The sequence below is a fragment of the Patagioenas fasciata genome, chromosome 20, assembly GCF_037038585.1.
Source record: "Patagioenas fasciata isolate bPatFas1 chromosome 20, bPatFas1.hap1, whole genome shotgun sequence".
Lineage (NCBI taxonomy): Eukaryota > Metazoa > Chordata > Aves > Columbiformes > Columbidae > Patagioenas > Patagioenas fasciata.
In genome coordinates, this window is record NC_092539.1 from 9026382 (window position 1) to 9053832 (window position 27451).

The 27451-nt window shown below is 45.2% G+C and overlaps 1 protein-coding gene across 2 annotated transcripts in view; it reads left to right on the forward strand.

The window, feature by feature from the left end:
• The window catches only part of COL5A1 (collagen type V alpha 1 chain), a 139152-nt gene that overhangs the window by 19007 nt on the left and 92694 nt on the right, over positions 1-27451 (forward strand). For both annotated transcript variants that reach the window (XM_065853747.2, XM_065853746.2), the window contains exons 2-4: positions 9842-10009; positions 15594-15807; positions 16417-16579. In XM_065853747.2, the coding sequence (XP_065709819.1) occupies positions 9842-10009; positions 15594-15807; positions 16417-16579 (545 nt within the window). The remainder of the gene's footprint in view (positions 1-9841; positions 10010-15593; positions 15808-16416; positions 16580-27451) is intronic.

The following is a 27451-nucleotide window of genomic DNA, read 5'->3' on the forward strand; positions in this document are numbered from 1 at the left end:
TTTTGCAGGGACATCATCCCCTCCTCATTTCCCCAAAGGGCAGTGACAGCTCCGGTGCTGCCAGTCACTCAGGTCCCTTCTCCTTGGGAGATCTTGCAGTGATTTAACTGTTACTGGCCTCTAATTAAATGACGGTTGCCACAGTAATAATAATAAAAGCTTCTTTATTTAAAACAAACCCATGTGAATAATTATGTAAATATTTGTCTGGGCCGGTGTTAGTTTGAGTCCTGGGAAAGCTTTTTGGATGGGTATCTTGGATATTTCTTGTTAGCTTTTATAGTAGCATATTTCGATTTAGATGCTTTGGGCTTGAAATCTTCTGTGTGTAGAATGGACGACCTGAGATGACATCTCAGCTGCTAAATGCACCAGATATTTCCAAGAACAGTCAATGTATAAATCACTTTAACTGGCTTTAATATAAAATATTTGAAGCGGGGAGGAAATGATCATGCAGCTGTAACCCGAATTTTCAACAGTTGTTTGTGTCCCTGTGCACCTTGATCGCTGCTGCAAAACACAGTGGCAGCCGTGGGTTTTGAGCTGATGGAGTCGTGATTTTACAGGAATATTGGTACATGGTGAGCAAAAAACCAACCCGTAGTCTCCTTTAAATCGACTCCTAGAGCAGTAGTGATGGATGGGGTCTGGTGGCTTTGCCACCTCTGGGAGGGTCTGTCTCATCACAGGTAGGATGGTGCAGGGAGGAGGGGGCTAATTAGCTAATTAGCTCCTAATTGGCTCCTGATAGCTGTTTGTAATGCAGATCCTGCTCGGGGTGTGGGAGGGGGTTAATGGGTTGGCTTTTTCCCCTAATGACCGAGGGTCAGAGATCACAAAGGTCAGTCAAGGCTGAACAGGAGCTTCTTGCTATCACCCTAATGCCTCTTGATGTGCTCAGTTAGTGGTAATAAACCCCCTTCCACACCCAGGGGCCTGTGGGTGGAGAGGAATCCTGTGCTTTTACCCCAAAACCTCACAAAGTGCCGTTTCTTAATTTGAGCAGTTGGGAAAATCCACTATGCACTTGTGATTTATTCATGATGAGGCTGGAAATTGGAAAGGAATGGGAGCTGGAATGTTGCATTTGGATGAGCCTCTTGTTGTGCTTGTTTGGTCATCAACAGATTATATATTATTCGGGCTGGTCCATAAAAAAACCCCCTCAATTTGTCTAAAGTAAAACAATGTTCACTCCCTAGCGATGTTAACAAAGAAATCCATTTAAACATCTAATCGGGAATAAGTTCTGCTACGTAAATATGGATTAGACTTAAAAAAAAAATCATCAGGAACTAGTAATTTAAGTGGTGAATTCCTCCCTGCTTGAGGAGTCCCCTTGAGAGCACCACAGCTCTTCGGTTTGTTCGTGGTGTTTGCTGAGAACCCCGAAACCCGTGGCTGTGGGTGGTTAATTTGGAGCTGCATCCTCCTGCTGTTCTTGCCTTGAGAGCAGCACCTGGGTTGTGCAGATGTGGGTTATATAAACTCACAAAGGAGCTAATGCTCCTGAGAAAACTTGGGAAAACAAGCCCCAGAAACGCTTTGCGTGAAGTCAAGTAGATATTAATTTGGAATTTGCCTTCCAGCTACGTATTATGAGGAAAATCAGATATAGCTATAAAGTAAATACTGTGAGCGCATTCATTTAAACATCTGAGAGGAAGGATTGGTTTTACTTTTCCCCGTATCAAAATATTCGAGTATACAGTAATGCTGGAAATAATTCATTTTAAAAATTATTCGATGAGATATCTAAAAATCAGTTACTTATGCTTAGTCCCATTAACTTTATGGTCAACTAAAAATCTGCAGTGCATGGAAATGAGTCTTTTGGCTCCTTTTGGTATCCGGGGGGGGTGGGTGACCTGTGGGAGTGGGGTAGTGCCCCGCAGTGAACCCCGCTGTGGTTTGGTTCCATTTCCAGCGGTTGGTGTGTTGTGCCAGCCCCTTGATGCCGATTGCCAGCCTGACTGTAGCTGCAATGTTTACTATGGTGGAAATGATTGTAATTATGCAGGTGCTTGTGTTAATGTGTTTAATTAAGCTTATGGCTGGGCAAACCACTCACAGCACCACAACAGACATTAAAGGGCTGGGCACAGTTCTAGGAAGGCTGAGAAGAGGGTATTTATTATTCCAGAATGGATAATGTTCTCCCCAAGCTTGTCCCAATGTCTGTGTGGTGCTCAGTGACATCCTTGGGATGCAATGAGATGGTTGCTCACATAAAATGACTTAGATTTTTGAGAGATGTCATATGGAGGAGGCCACTGCCTCGATCAGTGTGTCCCTGGTTTCATCAAAGGGTGGTGCCCTTCTTGTTCTTGATCCACTGCCAAGTGGTTTTGGGTACCAAAAGGAGGAGGGAGGGTGCCCTCTGTGATGTGCTGGAGCAGATTGTGCAGTTGGCTGTGGGAGGATGCTCACACTTGCTCTGGCACAGAAACTGATATGTCAGATCTTTGTGTATTATTTCTTCCTGTCTGGGAGCTGAATATGCCAACTTCTTTTCTCCTTATGAGAGTAACTATTCTGCACCCCATTAAACTGGTTTCAAAACTTCCCTTGACTTTAATATTCTGGAAGATCAGGCTCTAATTAAATCTTGCAAAGAGCATTAAGTAGCTGATCATTACAAAGTACTTTGAAAATGCAAACGCTGTCCGAGTAGAAACACATGGCACTTGTTAGAGCAAAGACGAAAGGTTGAGCTTTCCTTTTCCCCCTTCAAATGCACCTGCTTGAGAGCCGTGAGGAGCATCGTGTTGTCTGCAGTGGCTTAGGTGAGTGCCACGGCAGCACAGAGAAACTGGGGGCAATTCTCATGTCAGAGGGCTTGTTTTCTCATGGAAAACCTCAACGCTGTATCTGCAGAGCTGCTTTCCAAAAGGCTGTGCCAAAGTTTTGCTCGGGAAGAACAGCAGACTCCTTGGATGCGACTTCCATCTCTTGCTGGTCCATCCCCATGTGCTCCCTCAGGGCTGGGGTAATCGGGGGGCTTTGCAGGGATTTTGAAGTGGGATTTTTGAGTAAAGGAACTGGAGAGTTGGGGTGGGAGCGAAGGAGAGGACGGTGCCTGTTCCCTTGCAAGTAACTTGCATCCCCATATGGCTGCCTTTCAGAAGCTGTTCCTAAAACAGAGCTCTCTTTAGGACCTCTCAGTTAATCACTCAGAAGATGGAGTCATGCTCCGTCACCCTTTCCTTTTGCAGATCTGCTGAGTGTGAGAGTTTGTAGTTCTAACAACTCGAAGTTTTAGACTCCATTCACCCTTCATTTTTACTTTTTTTAATGTTTAAAGGGCAAGACTCCTTCCAGTAATCAAGCTTCTGCTGGAAAACTTCCCACAAATGTCACAGTGACCCAGTGATCTGGCTGGTGGGGGGACTGGGAAGCTCCCCCTGCATCCCAGTTGGGTGGGGATGGGGCTGTGGGCAGAATGGAACGTGAGGCATCCCCTGTAGCAGCAGCAGCGAGACTGGTGACTCACCTAATTCTTCTGACCCCACTGTCAGGATGAGCCCGGAAAAGCTCCTCGGACACTGAACAGCCGCGCTGACGTGGGCTGGGGTTTGGCAGAGCTTGCCCTGGGCTCTGCCTTAAAAGGCTTTGAGCTTTTTCTCCGGAGCGGATGGGATGGTTTTGCTTCAGTGGGGAGGGGAGTGTAAAGAAGCAGCTGTGCTGGGGTCCCCAGATGTTCATGCTCTTCACATCCCACTGGTCCCTGCAGGGCTGGGGGAGCCTCAGCAGGGGAAGGGATGTTGTGGTTTGGCTTTGCACGCCAGACCTGCCATCCTGGGCATTCCACTACTGCCCTTTGTCTGTGCTCTGGATTTTGGGCATCGCCTTTTCCCCAGGATGTGCAGGAATGGGGGTCAGCAGCCCCTTCTTTGGGCTGTGTCCTCTGTCTGCTCTTGGCACGCAGCTGTGGGCTGTCCCTGCCTTCTTGGTGACAGATGTCACTTGGCTGTCAGAGCTCCTCAGAAGCACACCTGCCCTCCTCCCTACCCCTTTAGCACCTTTTTTCCTCTTTTGTCTTTTGTTTTCCACCAAACAGTCCAACATTTGCTTGCTTTCTGTGCATTGTATCTCGAAGTTTTGCATGGCGTTTGGAGCAGAGATTCTTTTCTTGCCGTGGTTTAATTATATTCAGTGGGGGACAGGCCTGTTCTTTGCTTGCTGTTAGCTGCTAACACCACGGCTTTGTTAGAAACCCAAATGATTGATTACTTAAAAAAAAAATTTACACTTGGAGGAACAAAGATTATTTGATTCTTTGAATTTAATGTAGTCTTGCAGAGCAGCTCCAGTATCAGTCCTGGGTTTCTTTCTTTTGCTTTTGGGTATGCATATGATCTTTCAAATCTGACTGCATAATGGTTTCCTTTGTTCACAGTTGGGACTATTTGGGTCTTTAAAAAAGCCTCATAAGGGGATGACATGAGTCATTGGTGAAATATTCGGCTATCTAGAGCAATGTGAATTGACACAGCTCCGTTGCAGCTATTGGAACAGGGCTGACGTGCATCAAATGAGCATCTGACTCTTTTGCAGTTGACATTTTTGCTGTATTATGCCCCTTGCTAAGGAACAAGCTTTTATATTTGCAGTCCTGCAGTTCAGATTTCTTGATTCTCTTCTTTCAAGTGTCTTCTTCCAAATATGTAACTTATTTTACTGAGCTGCTGGGATGCTGAGGAGTTTAAGGGGCTGTATTTAAGTGCATCCAAAGGATGCTCGAGCAACAGCAAATGGAGCTTTATATTCTTGTGTTTTTGTTTGTGTTGTCTTAGCCTCTGCCACCTTTAGTCAGTTATCCAAGGGCTGCAGCTGTGTGGTCAACAGTGGTGAAAAGTGTTTAGATAAGGAGAAGAAATTGTTGAAATCTCGGTTGTGACCTGGAGCCTTTGGGTTCTGTAGAAGTGAAGCAGCTTCCAGTTTGCATCTGTGTTTGTCTCTTGTGGATCTTGGTACTGGAGTATTTACCTCTTGGTATTTAATTCCTGGTAAAAACCAAGATGTCCATGTCAACCTCTGGGCAACCGCCCGGAGAGTGAGAAACCCCAAGGGCAGTGCAGGGGCATCCTTTGCTCTGCCCTGCTGCAGGTCTGAGCTTGGGCCTCCAGAGGAAATAATTGAGTGTTTATTTAGTGCTAAGAATAAACTATCTTGGAAAAGTATTTAAAGACATGAAAGATGGAAGGGAGAGGGTATGTGTGTTTGTTTTCCCTTGCTCATTTTCACACTGGATCAGTGTGGAGGCTCAGCTCCCTCTCGGAGGGACACTTGGGTACAAATACCCAGGCTGGGTTACGTGTTAAATGATGAGAAAGTTGCAGAGGGCACCTGGAAAGAGCTGGGAACATAAGTGCTTATTCATTCTTCACCTTATGACCTCAAATCTTTGGCAGTAATTGCACATAAACTATAGTATGACTAAGTGCTGTGTCATTGAGTCCTGAAGGTCTTTGGATGCCCTTTAGCTGTTATGAAATTGGGTATAGAAGAATGGTTCTCCCCTGTTACAGGCTGGTGACCCCTTCTCCAGATACCTGAATGTCTCAGTTATTGCGTCAATACAACGACAGGTCAGCTGTGCACAGTAAATGTGTCTCAGGATGCTGAGGAGGAATTTTTTCCACTTTGAAGGGTGTTGTAAGGCACAAAGTTGAACAAAGTGGATTTTTGTTACCCTGAGTTCTAAGAACGTGTTCAATGAAGACACTGAAGGCATGTCCAATGTTGTCAGATAAGACTGAAGAAGCTACAGATGTGCCTTGAGGTGGCAGTGGTAGTTAGTGTTGGGGAAGATTGTGTGGTAGATGGTGCAATTTGATTTAAAGAATAGTCAGGGAAAGGAAAGATGAGGATGAACAACCCAGTCGTGTTCAGAATGGGGTTTGCCCATAGGTGGGGGGGTTCACTGCATTCTAAAATGCACCTTTGGATGTTAATGATGCTCTGGTTTCCATTTGAGTTCCTTGGGGATGTTTCTGCTCCTGCATCCCAACGCTGAGCCTGAGCACTGGTTTGGCTGTGCTGGGGTGGCAGGGCATCGCCACATGGACCATGCTTTGCTGAAGCCTGTTTCAGTGAACACTGCTGGATTTGCTTTAATATTGATGTATAAGAAAGAAAAAAGTGGCTATTGGCTGCTGCTGTGTAGAGGTAGTGTTATAAACTTAATACCAGCTGCCTCTATTCCAGGTTTTAACAAGTAATTAAATAATTAGGAGTCAGATTGACACAGAAAGATTGGTCTTGTGGTTAAAGCCTTGGTCAGACATGGAGGAATTAGGGATTTAATTTTTCCTTTTGCTGCTGTCGGTTCATCAGTAAGTCATTCATCTCCGCTCTGTTATAACTGGAAGTATTACTCCTTTTGGTCTTGTTCAAGGGCTTTACGTGCTGCTGGGTGCAGGCTTTGGGGCAGCCTCAGGTCTGATTTTGCTTTAATTTTTGGCTATTTGGGGTTTGCCTGTTTGTGTCCTGGGTGTATTACCCCTGGACCGAGCTGCCGGTCTCTTTGGGGAGCTCTGTGCATCTTGAGTGAAAGAATGATCCTGCGTATAATGCTGCATAGTAATGTTATTCATAAAATAGCAAGTAAAAAAAACCAAATAAACTCTTATAAAGCAACAGCTAATTCAGTTCTTGGATGAAGGCCAAGCCCAGTGCAGGCATGTAAGAAATACCCCATAGGGCCCGATTTTGGTCAGGCCGGTTGCTGTCCTTCTGTACACGATGCCATCATAGCTCCTAATGGGAAATTGCTGAGTTGAGATTTGGCTGAAAAATTGAGGGGAAATAAACTGATTAGCTGGGCAGTAATAAGAGCTGCTCTTGTGTGAAGCTCATCTTTCTGGAGGGAGCTGAAGACTTTAATGCTGCTCAAGCCGATGCTCTTAGTGATGAAGTGCAACATGAGTGGTCTGTAGGGTTTCAGCTGGCTCCTCACCTCCTCTTTGGGTTTCCAGGAGCAAGCAGAGGTGAGACACTCATGCACATCTGTGAACAGGGGTTGTTTCCTCTCCTGCTGGTTACCTGTGTGGTTTGCAGTTTGTGCAACACCCAGACTGTTGTTCTACTTTAATATCTTGCTTTTATGTAATCCATCATAGTTACGGAGGTACAGAGGATCTTCCTTCAGAAATGAAGATGAATTACTTGTGTTTGGAGGCTCACAGCAGCATGGGGAGGCAGAGAGGTGCTTGAATCACCTTTTACAAAGAAGTGCTGCACCAGGGCACTGGTGTGGGGTGGGAATTGCTCTGAGCCTTGTCTGGAGCCCCAGATCTGTTCCTGGTCACTTCTGGAGTAGGTCCAGCTCCCTCAACACCCATCACCTTGCTGTAACCACTGCAGGAGCCTTTGGCAAGCAGTTGCCATATGGCTTGCAAGTGTCATTCTGTTAATGCATAAAGCTGGCAAAATCCGTTCTCATGTCACGCTTCCTTGCTCTCAACATGCTTCACAATCTTAGCCATAATATCACGACAACGAGCAACGTTTAAGCCATCCAGCACTATACGCTGCTTTCCTATAAGGTGACCACAACTGGCTCTGATGTCAACCAGGGCTCCCTTGCCAAAGGAGATGATGCTCACACAGGTTTTGTCTCAGCGGCAACTGAGCTTTGGGATGATGGGTTCTCCTGCAGATGCTGCTGTTCCTGCAAACACCTTGGCCTGACCGTGGCTGCTCTGAGTGGGATGGTTCATGTGCAGAGCTCTGAGCCAGGCTTAAATCCCCTTGCACCCGGTGTGGGGACTGGGCTGATGTCAGGAGTCTGGAATTCACATCCCCTCCCCCTTGCCTTTGCCTTTTTCCCCTCTCCTCCCCAAATAAATGTTGGAAGCAGCTTAGGAGCTGGCTGATTTGGATCTCTTGGAGCATGGGGAGGTAACTGGAAGCAGAGCTGGAGTTTTATTGTAATTTTAGTTGCTTAAACGCAGCTTGGGTTGTGTGCATGCAGATATTTCGTTGTGAAATAAGACATGGTTAAAGGCAGTGGGAAGATCCAAGCAGCAAGGACAGCTTAGACAAATGTGTCATCCATCCATATAGTGTCTAATAAGAGAGATGAGGAAATGTTACAGCTGTGTTGTGCTCCTCAGGCCAGACTCTCTCAGCTGGTTTATTATCCACAGCATTGACTTGGATTTGCCATATGCTTGTAATCTCTCATTGAGAGCCCGACTTCGCAGGATTGTGGAAACTTTTAAAAACTGCCTAACAATGTACATGAATTTTCCATGCAAATATTAGGCTGCTCTTCTTGGTAACCAAAACTTTTTATATTGTAAAAGATGTGTTCGTGCAATTTCTTTCCATTGCTGGGGTGTTTATTGTGCTCAGTGCTGATGTGCACACTCTGGCTCTTCCCCATGGATGCAGCCAGATGTATACGGCATATCCCTTGCAAATCATCTCTCTCTTCTCTTTCTAATAATATGCTTGATCCCAACATTAGGCACATTCCTGAATATGCAGTTGGGCTGTTTGTGGTTGTTCTGCAAGCTGGTAATTAGCTTTGCACCCTTGGCCATGCAGTGTGGTGAGATGCTCTGAGATCCTGATGGAAGCTTGGGCAGCCAGCCCAGGGGTTTGTCTTGGGTATCATTGCAAACATCAGTTATCCAGTGTGTATCTGTCCTTGAGGATCTGAATAATATCACTGTTTGGGGAAAATAATGGATCAAGTGGCAACAGAATACAGCTGTGATATATTGTCCAGGCAAGGCTAAATGGAGCTGTTGTGCAGATATTTGCTTTGGGCGCTGGGGTTTGCTGAGTTGGGTGGTTCATCTTTCTGACAGCACTTTGCTCCAAGTACCAAGTCAAAATTCAGAATAATTCCTTTTAAGCATTTAAAGTCAGATCTGCTTATTCCTCTTCTGGAGACACCATCTCTCCTGGATGTAAGCAAGACCAGATTAGGAAGTTAATGAGACATCCCTTGCATTACTTAATCAGTGTTCTAAAGACCTGAACATCTGGAGGTGAAGCAGCTCTGACTTTGCTGCTGTGGGGAGTGCTGGGTGTGAGAGAGTGCACTCCAATAACTAGTCTAATGTTTCTAGTTTAATGGGATGTGGTCAAGGAGGGCTGTTAAGGAAAATGAGCTTTTTGCTTCACGTCGTTAGTTCAAACACCCATGCAGATTTTGTCTCCTGTGATGTATGTGTGTTTTGTTGGCCAGTTTGGCTGCACCCTTGTGTGCACTGGTGGCTGTGCAGGAATCCCACCGTGCTGCGATGCTGCTCTGCTATAACGTGTCCATACCAAGGCATGGCTGTGGTTTATCTGTATCCCAGCTACTGTGCATTCACATGTTGTTGCTTTGCGTGGTGTGTGTGTGTGTGTAATCCTTTGGGGAAGCTTAAAAATGACTTTTTGAATCAACTGACTTAAAAAAAGAATGGAAATGTTTGTATCAGTGAGGTGAGCAACTTCTTGATTTAAAGCCTTTCTCTCAGATTGTGAATTTCCTGTCTAATGCTTAATCTTCAGGATGTGCTGGAATAATGGAGACTGAGTGAAGACATCCAGAAAACATAACTACTATAGCTAATAAGACAGTATATTCTCCCTTCTGCCCTAGTGCAGGCAGCTGTTCCTCTCTGTGTTGAATTAGTGTCTCTGACCAACAGTAAAGTGTCCTAGTTTTAAAGCTGGTATTAACATTGTATTTGCAGATGTATTGAAAACATTTCATCATCTTTTACAATTGTGATGAATGGTTTGTGTGAGGCTGGCTAATAATGACTTGGATCTGAGCAAGTGACAGTCTTTATTGCCTGCTAATTCTTGTTTTCTCCTTTTCTTTTTACAGCTGAACCTGCAGACCTCTTGAAGGTATTAGATTTTCATAATTTACCTGATGGTATAACAAAAACAACAGGGTTTTGCACAAGCAGAAGGTCTTCGAAAGAAGCAGATGTTGCTTATAGAGTAACAAAAGATGCTCAGCTTAGTGCACCAACAAAGCAGCTGTATCCTGGTGAGTCCGCAGCTTTTTATCTGTTGTACGGAAATATCTGATCCTTTTCTGGGATTCTGCAGGCACATGTAGGGCACTGTGTAATTCCTTCATTTTCCAGTTGTGCTTGCACGCTTCTTCTGCAGGGAGAGATTTTGCTGTTATAGGGAGCTGTAAACTTTGAACCATCAAATAACATTGCAATAAGTTGTTCTCTTATCGCTGTATTTGCACCTGGTGTGGGTTTCACTGCAGAAGATGTGGCCGATGTCTACATCTGTTCCCTCCTATATTAGGAATTTTCTGCTGTCTCATTATCACACAGGGACATCCAGCTGGGGAGAGACTTGGAAGATGTGAGGGAACGTTGTGCTTTATTCTGTGTTTGTGGAGTGCCAAGCACAGTGGGGTCTTATTCTGTGGCTGTGGTGTCTCTCATAACACAAATAATCACCATATAAGAATAATAGACTGACCCCCAAGAACAGACGTCCCAAGAAAAGCTGTTTGAAGAAATCAGAGCTTCATTAGAGAAAGCCACTGAGATGCAGGAGTTCACAAAGCCCTTGAAGAGCGTGTGGGCTGCTGACTACTCCATTTGTCGCTGAGGATGTGCTGGAGTTTAATTTTCCTGGCCAAGGCACAATCACTACTGCAGAGTAAAATGTACTTGTGAAAAGACTGGACACATTACGGACCCAAATTACTCACTGCCTGAGAGCTTCAGCCTTGAACACGTAGTCACTGTCAGTGTTGGAGGGCAGCGATGCTGGGGGTAGGCATGGAAGGATTTTCTAGGTTTGATGAGAAAAGCGGCTTTGCCGAGGAAGGTTTAGCAATGAGGCAGAAAGATGCTGTGTGTAACTCGGCTGTGGGGCAGATGGTGACTTAAAGCAGACAAACACATTCTCCTTTGGCGTTTGTGAGGGCCTTACTGCTGCAAAATGCATCAGCTAAATCAGAGGTAATATAGCATGCTGCTACCAATGCTTTTTAATTAACACATTGTATTTATCAGACCTAGCCTGTTAATGGCCTGAGTGAGGACTCCGAGGCTGGACTGCTGATGTGCTCACATCCACCAGCTCTGTATTTCTTTCATTGCATGTGTTGCCACTAAGGTCGTTTTCAGACTTCATTATTATCCTGCTGTGACAATAAACAGGTGAATTATCTTTAATCCCTGGTGAGCAGGAGCGTGCTCTGTGTCTCGCATATGAACTGAGAGGTGGTCCCCGAGTCCATCCATCTGTCCCATGGCAAGATCAGCTCGACCTCACCGGTGTGTGTTTAACTGCTTTCACATGCTCTCTTCTCATGGATCTGAAATGATGCAAAGCTTTGGACCAATTGTTATCTTTCAACTTAGAAGTGCTTGAAGAAAACGGTTCCAGTTTGGAATATACAACTGTAGTGGATTTGAGAGCTTTCCAGTGGTTGCTGTAGCCACTCAGAAATCTTGCGTTATGGAAACAGCAAACAGTGGTGACCCCGAGATAAAAAACCAAGGATGGAGTATTCTGGCTAATTAACATATCAAGGAGTCTGGATGACACCACTTAAAACAGAGGTTAACTCAACAAGACAGCATGTGGAACTGCGCTGTGGTCACTGAAGGGAACTTGACGTCATAGGAGTGCCTTACTAATGTGTCTTCATTAAGGTCTTGGTTTGGGTTTACTGTCTGCCTTGGATGAGAAGATCTGGATGGTGTTTCCTTGGTATCATCAAGTAACTTTTAAATCATTTAATCATTTAGACAACCATGGGGTGGTTGAAAAAGCTCTGGCTCTCTCCAGAGACTTCCAAAGTCATGGTGTCTTCTCTGCTGCTTGCTAAGGAAATAGGACGGGAAGAGCAAAGAACCCCCAGTGTTTTCCATCAGATCACGAGGTTTTCTCAGTACATCTGCATAACTAAATGTGACTGCAGCTCACACCACCAAATGAATGAGAGAGGAGATAAAGAAAACAAAGTAATTGCAGTGCAACGTACCAGGAGAAATGTGGTTTTAGTGATTTCATGATAACAGGCGGGTGGGTAGTAACGTAACTTCCCTCTCTGCTATAGAGCACCAAAGGCAGATGTATGCTGTGCATAATAGTTTGTGTTAATTAGAAGTTGGTGCTTTTCTAAGATGCTAATTTTATGGGCTTTGCATTCTGCCTCCACAGCCAGCAAAGCAATATATATTTTTATATATAAGCTTGCCTGTTTTTTCAATCCCACAAGAGTGAGAGGATCTGCTGAGATGCTCTTTGTCTTTGCTCCCCGAGTTCTGCTTCCCAGTAAAGCTGTGTTCTTCCAGCAGAGATGAGAAAAGCAAAGCGTTCAGTGGCAGCCAGCAAAATGTCATTTGCATTCTTCTAGCAAAATCTGTATTCTCCACACTGCTTGTGGGTGTCTGCATATGTATTTAAGAGCTCAGAAATCTCTATAGCTTGAACAGTCATGTCTGAGGAAAACAAGCCATTCCAAAATTGAGACTCTTCTCAGATGAAGAAAAAGGGCAGAAGTTGGTGACACTGTTGAGAAGGTGTTTTCCTTTGGAAAGCGGCTCTGGAAGTGACACCACCTCCACAACAGATCTGCGTTGTGTTTGTGTCAGGACCTGGATCAGCTCATCGTCTTTGCAGATATTTTTTTTGCTATTAAGCAGCTGAAGCTTTCCTGTCCTTCCCAGACCAGCATCAGGGCTCTTTATTTTAGGCTGTGTTGGGTTATACCTGCAGGATCTGGGTTAGGAAGAGGTCCCTGCTGTCCCTATTTTGAAGACCATGAGCCTTTGATCCCTGATCACGATGTTCAGGAGAGAAGAAACTCAGCCTGACTCCACTGGTTTCCATATTGGGCTGTACCATGGATGGAATCTGCTCAAGTGAATATAATGGCATCGGTGTGTGGGGTGGAGGGATCTTTGTCACCCCAGACCTCCTTGGCTCTTTCTGTGGCTCCATCTGCAGAATTGGGGTTTTAACCCTTCGCTGCCTTGCAGGAGGTTGCATGCAGTGAATCTGAAAGGACTTGGCTATAGGGTAAAAGAGCGATGCTGAGCCAAATTCAGCACCAGTGCAGTGCTATGAAGAGGTGAATGTGCAACATCTCTCAGCATGAGCTTGTTTGAAGAAGTGAACAGATATAAAGGCTTAATCCCAAACCTGCTGTCAGGGGTTGTCTCCATCATCTTTAAGGGGATTTGGGTCAATTTCTGTGTGCTTCGTATATTTATGATGTGTGCATTAGTATTGGTGTCTGTGGATGCATTTTCATACATCACTCAATAGCCTGGGTCATTTCTCGCTATGACAGTGAAAGCATTGTTATTTTGCCAGGACAGCAGAGCAGTAACAGAGTAATGTCAGCTATAATTTCTCCATGATGGTTATTTGGGTTGGGAAACTTGCATCACCATGGAGACATTTTAATAATAATGAAAAAAAAATTAAAAGCAACTTTTTAATGAGTTGGCGGCTTGTCCAAGTTGAAAGGTACTGTATTGTGGGTTCATAATGAAATTTTGGACATGAACTATTTTACATAAAAGGCCCAAAACTGCAGCCTGTAATTGGAACCAGGAAGGCGTATGGTCTTGATTCAGTGCTACAGGAGGATTTGTATACAGCAGGAGAGAGATAAAGCTCAGTGCATCCTATGGAAGGCACAATAACCAGATGCCTGCGTTTGCCAAATATGTGTCTGTGTCCTAGAGGGAAATCAGGCTGTAATCATGGCATTTAATTACAGACTGTGAGGCCTCTATTCAGAATACCGCTTTAGGCTTCTTTCCAAATGTTATTTAACTAAGGTGAGGGATATTAACTGGGTGCACACAGTGCGTGTCTCTGTAGGTGTCCTCAGATGTCCCCCGTGTGTCCTCTCTTTGCAGCACAGCTCATTTCTGATGCAGCCCAGCGAGATGCATTTTAAACACTGGTTTGTTAAGAGAAGTTAAAGCAACTCCCAGGCAGAAAAGAGGACGAGCTCATGGCCTCTTTGCTTTTGAACTTGCAAGCTTTGCTGTGGTTGGAAGAACTCCCCACTCCCATGTTCCCTGTCCCCTCCCTGGGTTGAAATCCCTGGGATACCATCTAAGAAAAGCCTAAAGGGGTGAAGAAAATTTATTTGAAGCTTACGGGTGCTGAGCTTGACTTTTTTTTTTATGTGGTTTTATTTGGCTATGGATCCGCAGTTTAAAAATGCTCCATTGTGTTCTGTCCCCTGCGTGCCACCGATTGCCACACACGGCGATGGTCCCCGGCAGTGCCCGTGGCCGGGCTGCCCCACTCTGCCCTGGTTGGAGATTTCCCAAGCAGATACCCAGCGGTACAATGCAAACCTTGTTTTTGAAAGCCTGGACCTTAAAGGAAAGATACCCATCAAGACTCACGCTGCTGAAACACAACATTGGAGGAGGTGGTGCCCTGTGGGTACCCGCTGTTTTGATGATAATTTGATCAAGAAAGATCCTTTACTGAGGTTTCTGGTGGTTTTAAGGTGTTCCAAGCTTTTTTTGGTTTAATATTCCCAGTCTGAATGGCAGAGAAATCCCAAATGGAGTTGTATCCTGCACAGGGTGTGACTTGACACCCATTATTGGCATGAAATGCATTTTGTTGGTGTTGCAGGGGATTGACACTTCTCTCGTGCAGAGCATTGCCTCTACTGACTATACCTGCTCTGTACTGCAATGACTTCAATCCTACAAAACTTGCAAAAGTACAGACAGGAACCACCTGAGATCAAGCAGGGTTGCTTTCCTGAGTAGGGAAAAAGTTAGGAAACTTGTTTGATGCTCTTTAATGTGCAGACAAATTAGCATATCCTACCAATTGCCGGGTTTATTTCTGTTTTCGGATTTTTTTTTGTTGTGTTTCATGTGCATCAACCCTGAAAGCCAAAGCCACAGAATGCTCTGTTCTCATCTGGAACAGACAAAACCTGATGCAACTTCCCTGCTCCCTTAAATAAAACCCTTCAATGTTGTGTTTGCCTAACTGGCATGGGATGCTTAATTTCCTCTGTCCCTCTGACATCTTCAGTTAATTTTGGAGCCTTATGATATGTGAACGTTTTGCCTTGTCTCCTAAAAAGCTCTGGAGATCACTGAGAAAGCATTAGATGCAAATAATACAGGTTTAAACCAACAGTTTTTTCAAACCTGTTTCCCCAGCACAATGGTCTCATCCCAAACCAGTAGACCCCCCACCATCCTTTGCTTGCAAGTTCAAATGTGAGGTGGCTTTTGGCTCTGTGGCAGATTGCGATAAGGGTTGGAAAAAAGGCTTTCTGATCATGAATAAGTGATCCTCAGAGATGCTTGGGTTTTTAATGAGCCAGGTTAGACACTGGTCTATACTGGCTTTACTGGTGTGATCTACGTTGGGTTGCAGCCCATTCCAATGCCACATTGCAATAGGTTTTGGAACAAATCCAGATATTCATCTGGCATCTAAGATGCTGCCCTATATAAATTTTTAGGGTTGCTGATGTGCACACACCTGGTGGGATAAATGAATGTTCTTCCCATGGGTCATTAGACAAGAATGTTTGTGCAGGGATTAATTTTCATGGAAACCTGACTAACCTCTTTGCTTTTCTGCTCCAGCTTCCCCATTCCCAGAGGACTTCTCCATTCTAACCACTGTAAAAGCGAAGAAAGGAGGTCAGTCCTTCTTGATCTCAATTTACAATGAGCAAGGGATCCAGCAAATTGGTGTGGAGATGGGTAGATCTCCTGTATTCCTGTATGAAGACCATACAGGAAAGCCAGGCCCAGAAGACTATCCTCTCTTTAGAGGCATTAACCTTGCAGATGGCAAGTAAGTGAAACTTTGTGCACAAAGGACAAAAAAAGTACATTGTTTATATCAATACCAGAATGTTGAACGTTTTGTAAATAGGAGTCATGTGTTTATAAATGTATATACACACCTTTGACCACTGCTAAGTGTCCAATTCTTGAACTTTACCCTTTGAATAAATGCTTCATATAGAAAAAGCGTGAATCACATACCAGTCTGCAAATTGTCTGATGCTTATGGGGAAAAGAACACCGATTTTTGCTGCAAAGGGTCTTGCAAAACCCACACTGGGTCTTTTGCAGAACATAAGGAGGGTGGAAAAAGGGCATAGCTATAGGGAATCATTATTGTGGCTTTTTCTCTGCCTCTTGTTGAAGCCACAACTGGCACTCTGCCTGGTTTGAAGGGATGAGAAGTGAATGGTGTCACCTGTTACTACAACCATTTCCATTTGAAATGACATCTGTAGGGTCTGCCCAAGGATGATTTTCATGTGTTTGCAGATAATGGCTGGCATGAAGGCTTGCAGAGCATTGGTTTATGAAAGCTTCTTCATTATACAATCATTAGCTTGTTCCTGAAAGCCCAAGGCTCTGTTTAACATATCTGTGGACTGTGTTCTTCTAGGTGGCACAGAATAGCTATCAGTGTGCAGAAAAAAAATGTCACCTTGATATTGGACTGTAAAAAGAAGATAACCAAGTTCTTGGACCGAAGTGACCATCCCATCATTGACGTCAATGGCATCATTGTATTTGGAACAAGGATATTGGATGAAGAAGTCTTTGAGGTAAGTCACGACAACGAACAGACCTGGGGACGTTCCACAGAGATGAGGAGCTGGGTTCTGGTTGATGAGGTGTTTACAGTTCATATTTGAAACTTGCTTTGGATTTTTGCATAATAGAACACTGTTGTATGTAATTTTTTATTAAGTTTGTCTCGATTAGGTAAATACTTTCTATAGCAATGATGAAAGCAGTGGGTGAGATGACCTGTTGGAGCAAGCTCCTCCGGTACTCTGGTTTCATGCCCTTGCTGGGGTTCTCGCTCAACCCCTGCACTGGGGTTTTGCAGATCTGTAGCTCTTGTGTTCTCAGTGTGTTTGGCATGGGAAGGGCTCACAGGGCTTTCCTTCATCCCTTGGTTATGGTTTAGATAAAGTTGCAGTGGCAGTAAACGAAGGCTGAGGAAAGCAGCTCCCTGGCAAGTCACAGTTCTCTCTGGGGCTATCAGAATTTGCTCTTTTCCCACGTGTTGGCCATTGAGCCTCGGTTTCTTGCACTGTGACATGAGAGGACTCTGCTCGACAGCTTGTTTGGCAGCTCCGTCACCTCCCACACAGCGGCTGCTTTTAAAAAGCAAACCAAAATTGTGATGGGTGGAATGTTCCCATGAGCTCCTCTGATTCAGGGAAAGAGACAGAGGATTATTTATAGACAAGGTACATATGGTAAAAGTTCTTTCTGTAGTTCAGCAGCTTTAATATATGCGTTTCCCTAGCAATTTCAACTTCTATGGTCTGTTGCACTTCTGAGGCTTTCACATGTATGAGAATCTTGTCCCTGATCTTTCTTGCAAGCTAGAATTGCTTCCCTGACATCAGCACCAGTGTAAAGTAACACCTATTGATCTCTTATCTCCTTATTCATATTGCATTTCTGTGATGAAGGAGTTGCATCTCAAGGGCCTCCCCAACCCAGCAAAGGGATGGGGAACACCTATTGGTGGACAAATTAGAGCCATAGCAAAGCCAACTCTTGTCTGCGTTTTGCTGTTGCTCGGAAGGAAAGTTCCAGTCTGTTTAACATTGCCAACATCTGGGAGCTGGTCTGCTGTAAACAGAGCAAGAATGCATGGACTGAACGCTGCTGCCAAAATCCCACTTACGGAGTTAGAGCTGAGTCTCTAAATTGTGTTAAAGTAATAGACGTTCCCTGGGAGGTTTAACAATTAAAATGGAAAGTAAAAGCTGGATTTAATGGGCACTGGAGTGTCTTTCACAAGTGGTGGACATTCTGCCAGAAATGTCAGTGGTTGTACTGGATGCTGTGTTCTAAGTGGAGTTATTAAAGCAGTGAACTTTCCTGGGGACTGCTGGAGCCAGGGGATCTAGTAGATCTAGGGAGGTGGAGTGGAACAGAGCAAGTGTTCCACTCCACTGGAGCTTGTTGCCTGTTCTGGGTACAAGATGCAGCTACCAGATCATTGCAGTCACTTGCTGAGAACTGGATCATTAGCAAGTATTTTTCCCCCTCTGCCTTGTAGTGTATGTACTGATTTCATACAGCATATATATATATATATTAAAAAGATCCCTTTCTAATTCTGGTATTTTTTTGTCATCCTTATCAAAGAAAGAAGGTTTTCAGGGTATTCATGCATGTGCTAATCAAGATATCAACAGCTTTAAACTGAATGTAATTCATAGGTTTTAGGAAGGCAGTGGACTAAAACTTACTTCATATCTCAGCAACTTCATTGCCTTTGGCCCCTCCTTTCCTCTCTCTGCAAGCCTAAGCAGAAACTCTATTGGGAAAACTGTGGCTCAGAACAGTGGGGAAATGGGTGTAAGCTGTTAAAATTCTGCATTCCTGGAAAGCTGATAATTTCTGGACTGAATGCAGAATGATGAACCGCTGCTGTCCTGTGGGCAAATGCCCTGCAAACCTCGGCTGGCAAGATGTCCCCCAGTGTCTTCTGCACCCGTGGGGTTGCCCGGCTCTTGCTGGGAATTCAAATAATTCAGCTGAATGTGGGATGGATGGATGGCTTAGGCTGTGGATCAGCAGGAGGTCATTTACATCCTCCTTGTTAGGACTGAAATCAAATAGAACCCTGAACACTTTTGTTTTGGGAGTTGTAATTATTTAAGCTCCAGGTCTAGCCGTGGTCACCAGAGAAATGACTTTGCTGTGTGTCAACGGAGCGCTCGGATGGGACTTTGCTCCTGTGCTGCTGCAGAAAAAGTCAGGCAGGAAAAGTTAGAGGAATTTCAAAACATTTTGCTCTAGCACAACATTCTTCCAGTGGAAAAACAACTTCCTCTCATTAAAATTCAATTAGTTGGGAGGCTGTGTGGATCTCTGTGCGGCCGGGGGAAGGCTGGGTAGGTTTGAAAAGGGGCCAAGCCTGCAGCCCAGGTTGTACAAGTTGAGTTTTGTGCTGTGCTGTTGTTCGAAACAGAAGTTTACAAATGTCAGGACAGGCTCTCGCGCCGGGGCTGGGAAGTGGCGGCTGGTTTCAAGCTGTGACAGAGGATGCTGTTGTGAGATGGCAAAGCGCCTTTTTGTGGAAAGAGGAGGGGAAGAGAAAAGAAATAGCCTGTGGTGAAGGACAAACCCTTTCTCTCTGCTCGCAGGCTGTAGAAGGCAGTGTCCCTGTGGCTACAGCAGCACTGGAAGGAAGTCGGAAGACATGTGAACGCATCTCATTTTTAGAGGGGTTAACTGTTTCTTTTGATGTGCTTCTTTAAAACATGTGTTAGAAACCTAGCACAGTCTAATGGTTATGTGCAGGAACAGGGAGAGGATGAAGTTTGGGAAAGCCCCTTTCCCAAAAAGCAAAGCATCTCCTGACCTGTCAGCCTTGGACTGATCCCTGGTAGCCTGTGCCTGTGTAAGAACTGAGAATAAGTTGAGTGCTTGTCAAGCTAAAGCTTTGCCCACTTACAGGGTTTACCTGGCTGTTCTGTGTTGGCTGCTGCACGTTGTACCCATCAACCATGGCTGTGGGCTTTCATTTGAGGTCATCCTTGGAGGACGCTCATGCCAAGGGATTCCTGTTCCATACACAACTTGTTGCTGGGATTGGGGTACAACATTAGTCTGGGCATTCAGGCTCAATTACGGCTTTCTCCCACCCCCATCAAGAACCTGGCAAGGCTTTTAGCAACTCACTTAATCCATTTGACCACCACATCCCAGGACCCTGTGGATGGCATCTCCTCATTTTGGCTTTTCCAAAATGCTGTTTGCTGTGCTGGTCTGGTGGGAAAGCAGCTCAGCTGGCTCTGGGCTGAAGTCATTCTGGTTTAGCAGATGTGGGTTGAAACAGAGTTCAGGTCGCTGGTGCTGTGCTTCAGTCCCAGGAGCGGCTGAATTACAGCAGCGAACCGAGAAATCCCATAACCCACACCTGGAGGAGCTTTATGTGTGGAAAGTGCTGCACAGTGTCTATGGCAGGTAAACGTTAGTCTCTGAGCTGGATTAGGTGAACTTAACCCCTTTGCAAGTGGTGTTTTGAAGCACCTCATGTATTCCCATGGAAGTTTGGTTTCTGTGGTAACAAGTACTCCAGCCTTGTTTTACTGCTCAGCGTTGCTCTGTAGACCAACACTTCACAGTGATGGGCTGAGGACCAAAATGAAACTCATCCAGGCCTTGCCAAAATCCCCGATAGGTGATATGTTCCATATTTCTGCTGAAAATTTCATTTTATCTTCTGATTTGTCAGGAAGAGACTATTGTGTGAGGCCAACGTGCCTATAAATTACCGCCCAGCACCTGGCTGGCACAGCCAGCATTGCCATTGTTAAAATTGCGATGTGGACATTGGGAAAAAAAGAGTAGGTTTTGGTAAAACTGCTGAGGATACCCCAGGAAAAAGTGAGTACGTGTGATCTAAATTATTTGTGGTTCATCTGATGAAAATTTTGCAGGATCATCCCACAAGGTGTTTTGACTCTCTAGAAATGATGTTTGAGTAGCGTCTGCTTTTGGTGCAGATAAAATTAGCTTTCTCATAAGCGGAAAAGCTTAGTGCATGTGTATATTGCTTTTTAAGGTCTACGTCTTTTTCTGTTGGCTCCTCTGGAGACAGGAGGAGCTTATTTTGTCGAGCTGAGCACCATAACTGTATCTCATTGCTCTCGCTGGTGCTGTAAAACCACTGATCCTGCCAAACACGGTGCAAAGCAAGACGGTCTCAGACACCTGCGTCCGCCGATCTGCCAAGGCAGTGAAACCTTGAGGGGTTGAGAAGGTATTTGCTGTTAACTTACGCTAAGGCTTGACCTGGGATGAGCTACGGCCCGCTGCTGGGCTTTGGATGGTACTGGAAGGATGGTGCTTTTTATTCTCCTTTCTCCTTTGTGTGTTGTTTTTTTATTTGAAGACCACTAGTGAAATCAAGACATCAGAAGCGGAGGGAAAGCAGTTTGGGGTGAGCCAGGGAGCCCGGGCAAGATGCCAGAGCTGCTCTTAGGGCTGTTGAACGTTTCAAGGTGCAACAAGACAAAGCAGAATAGACGCTTCGATGCTCGTTGCTGAGATGCTGGGGCTGTTCAGGTGCTGCGTTGCTCTTGGGCTGAAGTGCCAACTCTCTTTTTGTCTTTGGCCTGTTTACACTTAAACACAATTATCACTGCAGTTGATAATCTGGATTTCATTTCACCATCATCAGAATTCTCCCTCCCATCCCAAGCTCTTGGCTGGAGCGTTTCCTGCTCTGGAAAGTGCTCTTATTTTTTCAAGTTTCTGTGCATTATTTTTCTCAGATTTCTCTGAGGTTATAAGATTGGATCAATAGTTTTTGCTTTAGTGAAAGGTATACAAGTGAAAATAGGGCTCTTACACACGTAGGCACATCTTAATGGCATTTTTTGGTGTTTGAGGATGGAGAGATTTAGGGCTTCAATTTTGCAGGCAGATCTGCTGTTAATATGTCAAATACCTACTATTTCAGGAGGATATCTGTGCTGCTAGCACAGTGAGCTATGTGGAAAGCCAAATTGGTGGTAACTCCAGTATTTGCAGACTTTCTTCAGCTCGTGGGTACAAATGCACCAATCCATGTCTGATTCACATCTAGACCCAAATGTGCCTCGGTGCATCAGTCTTTGCTGTTCCTGTTTGCAGGAGGCTCTTGCACAAATTTGAACTGAGTGGTGACAAGGTACAGAGCACATGGAATGCTTATTTATTTATTCATAGGAGAAGCAACAAGGTCCCCAGTATCCTCAAATTAAAAGTTTCTTAATGACTCCACTGAGGCTTCTGATGCTCGTGGCATTGAACCCATCACGTTCTGCAAGATCTGGGCTTAGTCCAGAGGGTCTGGAAGGAACTGGGCAGAGCTCACGTTTAACTTTTTGTTAACCTTCGAAAAGCATTTTTCTAATTAATTAGGTTTTTTTACTAATGTGAATTTCTCTGTCAAGATGCACCACGGATACATGCTGCTGTGTGTTTTTTCCTGCCTCGGCAGACTGCTGAAAGAAGCTAATTTACAGTTCTGGCTGCCTGCTTTCCCAGCCCTGCCAAATCTGATTTCACCTCTTTTGCTGTAGAGCCTTTCAGGGAGTCCAAAGAGTCGATGTTTCACACCACCAGCATATATACCATGATGTGAGATGATGGAAAATGAAACCTTCTGAGCCAGCATTAGGGTTCTTTATTGAAGATGTCTGTAGCTTTCCCCAGTCTCCTAATAACTCTCCATTTAGTTGCTGGTTTTCTCGTCATTTCTTCTGCTTTTGTTTTTTCGAAGAGATGTTCTTCAGTGAAATGGTGCACTTGAGACATATGGATTAAATCACAGAACTAGGGTCTTCCAGGAGAACGATGCTGCCTAGAAAATGTCTACAGTTATTGGACTTTATACCTCTGGATGGGTTTGCAATTAATGGTGAGATTTTTTTAGTGCCAGAGTCCAAGCAACGCAGTCAGTGTAATCAAAGCCCAGACGTGATATTTGGCTCCAGTTGGCGAGATCTCGCCCCCAGCATCGTCTTACACGGGTGCCTGGGGACGTCATCTGGTTTTATCAGCGTGTCTGTATCAAGGGAGGGGCAGGACCTGAGCCAGAATAAGAATTGCAAAACAGCTTGTAAAAGTTAATCTGTGCTTCAGGTGGTTTTGTTACGATCCTGAAGTGACACCATTTCATCTGACCCTTATCTGTCAGGTGCCAGCAATGAAAGTGAGAATTTGGGTGGAAACATCAGATTAATTGTTTGCATACACTTTGCTGAAACTCTCGTTTCACATTTAGATTTGCTGGGTAATTGGCAGTTTAGTTATCTGGACCATGGTCAAGCTTTGCGACTGGGTCAGGCTTGCCTGTAATGATGTAGCTTTATTAGTAATGATTACAAAATATACATATTAAATATTTATTTTTGTTTGTTTTTTGGTCAGTGTTACATTCAATTTCATAAACTGTGAAAGAAACAGTACATTGGTGTGTGTAGGTAATGACTGCAGTTTGCTGGTATGGAATGCCTTCAGGACTCTGATAGCATTCAGTGCATGGGGAGATGTGCTTTATTGTTCAAACAGACCAGAAAAGTGCTTTTATTAATGTTTAGCAGTCAATGCAGTGCATCGTTTGTTTTAATATGGCCAAGTTAAGCATCAGCCTAGGAAACTGCACAATCTCATTGCTGCTGGTGGTTTGTCCAGAGTCAAACCCAAGTCTGACAGGAGGACCCACAAGGTTTCCATCTCCCGATGGGTGTTCTTGGGTGGTATCTTCAAGGTGATGGATGTGGGTGATGTTGGGTGGTACCTTCAAGATGATGGGTGTCACTTACTGCAGCTGCTTCTAACTTGGCAGCATCGTGTTGTGCCAAACAGACTCTGACTGCTGCAGGTCTGAATTTCAGTTGCAGACGCCTGCATTAGTTCAATGTTAACAACCCTCCTCTGGATCTTTGCACAGCACGGACTGTAATTTAAAAAATAAGGTACAGAGGTGGCACTTAAGCTGTACTGATCTTATTTGAGGTAGCGATAAGGGGAGGCTGTGGTTATCCAAAGCACTTTATATTCCCTGTGTCCAGTAGAGGGGATACAAGGAGGACTCTGCATGGGAGGAGATGGGGAGAAAGCGGAATCCCGGGACCCTGGCAGTGTGTAATAGCGCTGTGCTTGGCTGCCCATCCTGACCTCGCTGCTGGTGTGTACTGTTAGTCTAGAAATGGGATTTAATCCTTTTGGTGTCATCCTGAGTAAGGGTTTTTTAATTGATGCTTCACTGTGCAGTCCCATTTGTGCAGTACCTGTGGGCGAGTGTGCTTAGCATGTTGAATATAGAATCCTCTTAGATGTAGGTTGAATATCTGGAGTGCAGCACTGAGGAACCTGGTGGTGAGATGCAGCTTGCAGGGAGCCAAGCAATTGCTTGAGGGGGTCACTCCTCACAATTTGTTAGCAAAGCCTGGTGTGAATGCTGAGGATATTGGGCACTTAGAATCGTTAAAATCCAGGGATAATGCTTTCTGTGAATGGCCAGTGAAGGACATGGGATGTCACCCTGATCTGAGGAACTGCTGGCTTCCCTGTCACCTCCTGGACACTGGTCACAATAACTCCAGGGGCTACTGAAGTGGAGAAATAAACAAGATTTTTATTATTATGGTTTAAATAGGCAAGTTTTGGAGCCTCATGGTTGCCTTATGAGGGACTTGTGCAGGCTAGCTGGTTTGGATGGATTTTTGCCATTTTGGAGGGGGTAGGCAAGGATGGTGAGGGGGGCAGAACTGGCAGTGGGAGGGATGCTAAGGGATGGTGTGCAGGGCTCTCTGTCACCGCTGTTATCTTGGGCTGTGACATGGAGAGGACAGGCAGGCTGTTGCCCAAGTCTTTCTGACCTGGGGTACCTTCTGAAAGTGGGGTAACTGAGGGGTGTCTACAAAGCAAAGCTCATCTTTCAGAAACAACTTCCACCCCTAGGGATTTTGGGGTTTGGGGAGCAGAATTCTCTGGTTGTTCCTGACACTCACTTGGCAGAGTTTTGTATTTAAGTGCTGGCAGGCAGCAACCCAGGCAGGCTCGTTATCCGTGATGGATGCTCTTAGGTGTAGTGTCATTACTCTTGTGTTTGACGACTTCGTTTGTAGCTTGCTTCCCCCCTTGGCTCCTGGGAGGGAGGAGGAGGGGGGGGCTCGGTTCCTTCCATGGAAACTCTGAGGTGCAGGAGGCTGATTGCTGAGCCCAGACGGGGTGATGTAATGCTGGAAACCTGCTCTTCTCCGGTGACATCATGCCAAGGTTTATGGTGGCGTTGTGGACACGGGTGTCTATTGGGAGCAGGCAGCAGGATGGGGCTTCAGGGGCAGGAAATGCACCGCAAGGGGATCTGGGGTGTGTTAGGAAGGCACCCAAGGGGAGAGCAAATGGGCATGTTTGAGAAAGATGATTTTCTTCTGGTTGAGTGTGGGGGGAAAAGCCAAATACTCATGGTATTGGGGAGAAGTTTCCAGCTGAACTTTATTGGCAGCATTGCTATGCAATATGGAAAAGTGATTATTGAGAGCAGAGAGCGATAGCAAGCCACCAGCCCCAATCAGTGCATGTTTCCCCTTGCCTGCTAATTTGGGAACCTTGTTCTGTGTGGGAGGTGACACACCAATTAATCTTATTTGCAAAAAAAAAAAAAAAGTGAATTTCTGCAACAGATGCTTGTGGATAGGAAAAAATCCTCTTCTATATACAAAAAGCTTGATAGATTTGCATTGTTGCAGCAGACTGTTCTAGGAGGTGCAGGCTTGTCTGAGCCAAACTCATGGGAGACACTGCATTGAGGGAAGAGGATGGTGAGCACTGAGCTCTGCTGGCCAGGCAGGGAGGTGGGCTTGTTCTTGTTGACCTGGCAGCACTCAAGCTGATGATTCTTTGAAATTCAGGGCTTTATTGCTTTGTAGGATACTGTTTGAAGCCTGTAATTTCTCTAAACTAGGGTTTTACATACATAGCATCTCACTGAGTAAGAACAGAGTAAACCTAGTGTAGAAAAGACCATCCTAACATAGAAACCTCTGAGTTGACTTTGTGTTCAACCCGTTCCCTTGCCATTTAGGTATGAACAAATGAAACACATGTTCTTTACACATGGTGAGGCCTTTCTATTTTATGTTTTTGAGGCAGTCTGGGCTGCTTGCCAAAGCCCAAAGGAAAATGCAAGCCCACTCCAGACATCCCCAGCGTGCAGGTGTAGTACTGACTTCAACAGAGCGGGCAGGATCGCATGTATATGTTCACAATAAATACATCACCCTGGGGATGGGAGCTGGAAGAGGGTATTCCTAATGAGTTGTGCAGAATATTGGATGGGATTTGTGTATTTGTGTGTATGTGTGTTTTCTATTCCCTCCAAGAACACGGAAAAAAAGCCTTGAACCGTGGGCTCATTGTTCTCCACACGTAGCCACGTACTGGCCGTGGTTCAGGAGGTCAAGTCTGCTTGAACAAACAGTGCTTTGGCCACTGAAGTGAAATGTGTGGGGAGATGAGAGAATTTGTGGTGAATATTACTTTTGTGCACTGGTCTCTGCTCTGGAATGTGTGCAAACATAGCAAAGGTTTTCCTGAGGCTTTGATGCCTTGCATAAGCAAATTTATCTGCAAATTATATTTACTCTCTTCCAGCTTGCTGCTCAGAGCACTGAAATCTGAGCAGTGATGCTCAGCTACTGCTGGTCACGCTGCATCCGTTCCTGTTCCTTAGTGGGTGTCAGTCAGATGACCACATTTCTGGGTTGAACTTCACATGTGCAAACCCAACTCCTTTCTTGGGGATGAAAACGCTGGGATGGTGCCCAATTAGCTTTGTTATGGGAGCTGCGTGGGATTTTGTGTTTAAACACAAGATTTTTTTTGAATGCTGAATTTGTGATGGGAGATGCTGCACAGAGGTTTTCTTGCAGGAATGAAAAAATCTTCTTTAATGGACAGTTAGCAGTGTTGGAACATAACTGCAGATGTACTGTGGAGCATGGAGGTGAGAGGTGTGTGGACATGGAAAGGGAGTCAGTCCAGTTTCCTGGAGAAAGGGAGGGTGAAGGGTGTATGGATGAGAGGTGTTATGCCCACATGTGCTCAGCTCTCGATTTCCAGCTCTTTCCTGAGCATCACTGGCCAAATTTGCAGCAGTGGTGTGAAATAGCAATAGGAACCTGCACTGAAGTTTCCTTCTCAGGTGGTCCCAGCAGATGTGTCCTGTTCCATGCTCCATGGCTTGGCGATTGTCGCCTGCCAAATGCAGGGAAATTCTTTCCCAACCAAAATTTGGTGTTAAGTTGAATTCTGAGTGTGTCAGCAGATATCCCCATGGCTAAGCATGTAATCCCACTTACATCCTGAGATAAATTTGGCAGACACGTCTGGTTTTTTCCCCCCTTCCCTTTAGTCCATAAAACCTGGGTTCTGTATTTACCTCCTGGGGCAGAAAACATTCCAAGTCCTGATTAAAAGCCTCTGTGTATACAAACCCCTTGATCCTCAGCCTCCTTGGTGCAGAGGGCTAAGGATGAAACTTCAGGATGGGTCTTGGGCTTGTGGCCATCCAAGGGATGGAAAAGCCCATCTGTGGGGCTGAGAGCATGGCAGCTCAGCTTCCAGATTAATTCAGCTATGAGGAAAAACAAAAATGGAGCAAAAGCAAGGAGATATGTTGCTTTTAGGTACTTTAGTGCTCAAAGAGCTCCAGCAGTTGTGGGATGGGAGCAGGAAGCCCCAGTGTGCTGCTGGAAGCAAAGAGCCACCCTCTGGTGATGGAAATGAGCCCAGACTGGGGGAGGCTGAGGCTTTCCAAAGGGAGCCATGGACTTTGGAGCCAGCTGAGGGCTTGCCTGGGGTTTCACACTGGAGTTTTGGAAGTGTTTAGGGAGCAAAGATGGGGGATCTGCACACTGGCGGTGTGGGGCTGCTCCGGTTGCCCT